General features: G+C 39.7%; 1 protein-coding gene across 2 annotated transcripts in view; it reads right to left on the reverse strand.

Moving 5' to 3' along the window:
* Positions 1-708: 708 nt before the first annotated feature.
* Positions 709-2,070, reverse strand: part of odad1 (outer dynein arm docking complex subunit 1) — a 22,569-nt gene continuing 21,207 nt past the window's right edge. For both annotated transcript variants that reach the window (XM_029774660.1, XM_029774659.1), the window contains exons 13-15: positions 1,835-1,938; positions 1,662-1,752; positions 709-1,429 (exon numbers count right to left, since the gene is read on the reverse strand). In XM_029774660.1, coding sequence (XP_029630520.1) covers positions 1,337-1,429; positions 1,662-1,752; positions 1,835-1,938 — 288 coding nt within the window. In that variant the 3' untranslated portion in view covers positions 709-1,336. The remainder of the gene's footprint in view (positions 1,430-1,661; positions 1,753-1,834; positions 1,939-2,070) is intronic.

Raw genomic sequence — 2,070 nt, forward strand, 5'->3', positions numbered from 1 at the left:
AGGACAAATTAGCTAACAACAGCAAGCTAGCTAGCTAAATTGACATAAATGTCTAATGCTTTTCAACCTGTCCCCAAATTAATGTAGTTGGTTCAGAGTTCGTTTTGATATTTCAACCTGCTTGTCCTGATCGCGTCTGGTGTGGGTGAACAAAATCAGCATGCGTGCGATGGCGGACGCACGCGAGCGGTCTAGTCAGCATGTTAGTCATGTGTAATTGTGTGTAATCCATGCGAGACCATTCCATGGAGTCCTTTCAAAGCTAGCCTAACTAAATTAACACTCTTTGTTGACTCTTGATTATGTTGGATAACATCAGACAAAAAGTTTTTTTAAATAAATCTATTCCTTTCCTAATTGTCCTATTGTATGGAGAAAAAGGCTAAAGAGGAGACTACATGGTGTTTAAATATAGAAATTAAAACAAAGTGTTTGGAATTTTATCTTTGGATCACAGGAAAATGTTATATATAGTTCCTAATCTATTTGAAAAAGGGAGAAAACATATCCTACAAATATTGATGATCAAACTTGTAGATATGAAAATGGTAAAACAAGTTTCAATGAACCTACAATGATTGGAAAAGCAGTGCCCCCTTGTGTTCAGTTGGAGCACTTCGGCATCTGAGAGCAGGGCAGCAGGGGATGTATTGAGACCAGACTTGAATAATCAAAGCCAGATGGCATGTGACACATCAAAAGACCAGCTGGCTGCCAGACTGAGAGAAGTCTTTATATCTCCTAACCTGATTAGTTCAAGCTAAACAAATCACACTTATATTGTAACAGACCATGATGATGCAGTATCATATTATTAAAAAGGCGATATAGAAGTACAAGTAATACTATCTACCATATATTAAATCAGAACTAAAATGGTGACATTTGGTCATTTGATCATGGTTGAAATTCAGGTGATAACACTAGATAACAAAATCTGCTATTCTTCCTAGGATGAGGTCCTTCACCGGGTGGGGGTGGCTAGAAAGGTCACATCTAGATGGGATATAGCTTTTGTCAAATTGACATCAAAAGTAGATTTATTTTTTGGCTAATCCTAATACTAACCCTTATCCTAACCTTAACCTAATTCTTCTAACCTGCTACATTAATTCTTCTAACCTGCTACATTAATTATCCTAACCTGCTACATTAATTCTCCTAACCTGCTACATTAATTCTCCTAACCTGCTACATTAATTCTCCTAAATTGCTACATGAATTATCCTAAACTCCTGCATTAATTATCCTAAACTGCTGCGTACATTTTGACCAAGCTGTATCTCTTCTAGACAAAACCGTCTGGATATGGCTATCTCCTTGTGTGCCGCTCCTCTCAGGCCTCTAGGGAGCGCCGATGGCTGTTGGACGGAACACTCATCTTGCTCCTTGCTCCCGTGTGACGCACTGATCCCTCCTTTAGCAGGACCTGTGTAAAATGTACATATAACAGGCACATAGGAGAAAGCATTGATGTTGAAAGTACAGTGCATTACGTCATAATGGTTTCAACTTCACTGACAGCTTTATTAGTTACGTAGGTGATCAAGATGAAAGAAAAAAATGAAGAAAATATTCCGCACCAAAAACATCCTATTGTACAACGATATTTAAAAGAAGTCTGTGTGTTAAGATGTAAGTGAATATTTGTCATAGCTCACCCCTTTCATGATTCTCTGGCGTAGTTCTCCCTGGGAGAGAGGCCGCTCTTCCTCATCAGTGAGAGGAGACTCCTCTGTGTCATAGTCATCCCTGAGGAGCACAATCACACACACACCAGGTAAGACACAGCCACAGGGTAAATAAGCTCAAATCATAACACAAGAGTACCAACCCAGTGACAGGAGGCTGTATGATGATATTTTGTCTGGGAACCTCAGGGTTCTGACCGAGTAGAAATCGGGCAAGATCTTTAGGGTCATACTCCTTATCGAGATCCTGTAAGAAACAGAGAGGGATACATACATGGTATAGTCTGTGATATGCGTGTACATACAGATGGATAGTAGACTGATCCCAGATCTGTTTGTGCCATCTTGCCAACAGATCTGGGACCAGGCTAGACTGATA

Source organism: Salmo trutta, chromosome 14 (genome assembly GCF_901001165.1).
Source record: "Salmo trutta chromosome 14, fSalTru1.1, whole genome shotgun sequence".
Lineage (NCBI taxonomy): Eukaryota > Metazoa > Chordata > Actinopteri > Salmoniformes > Salmonidae > Salmo > Salmo trutta.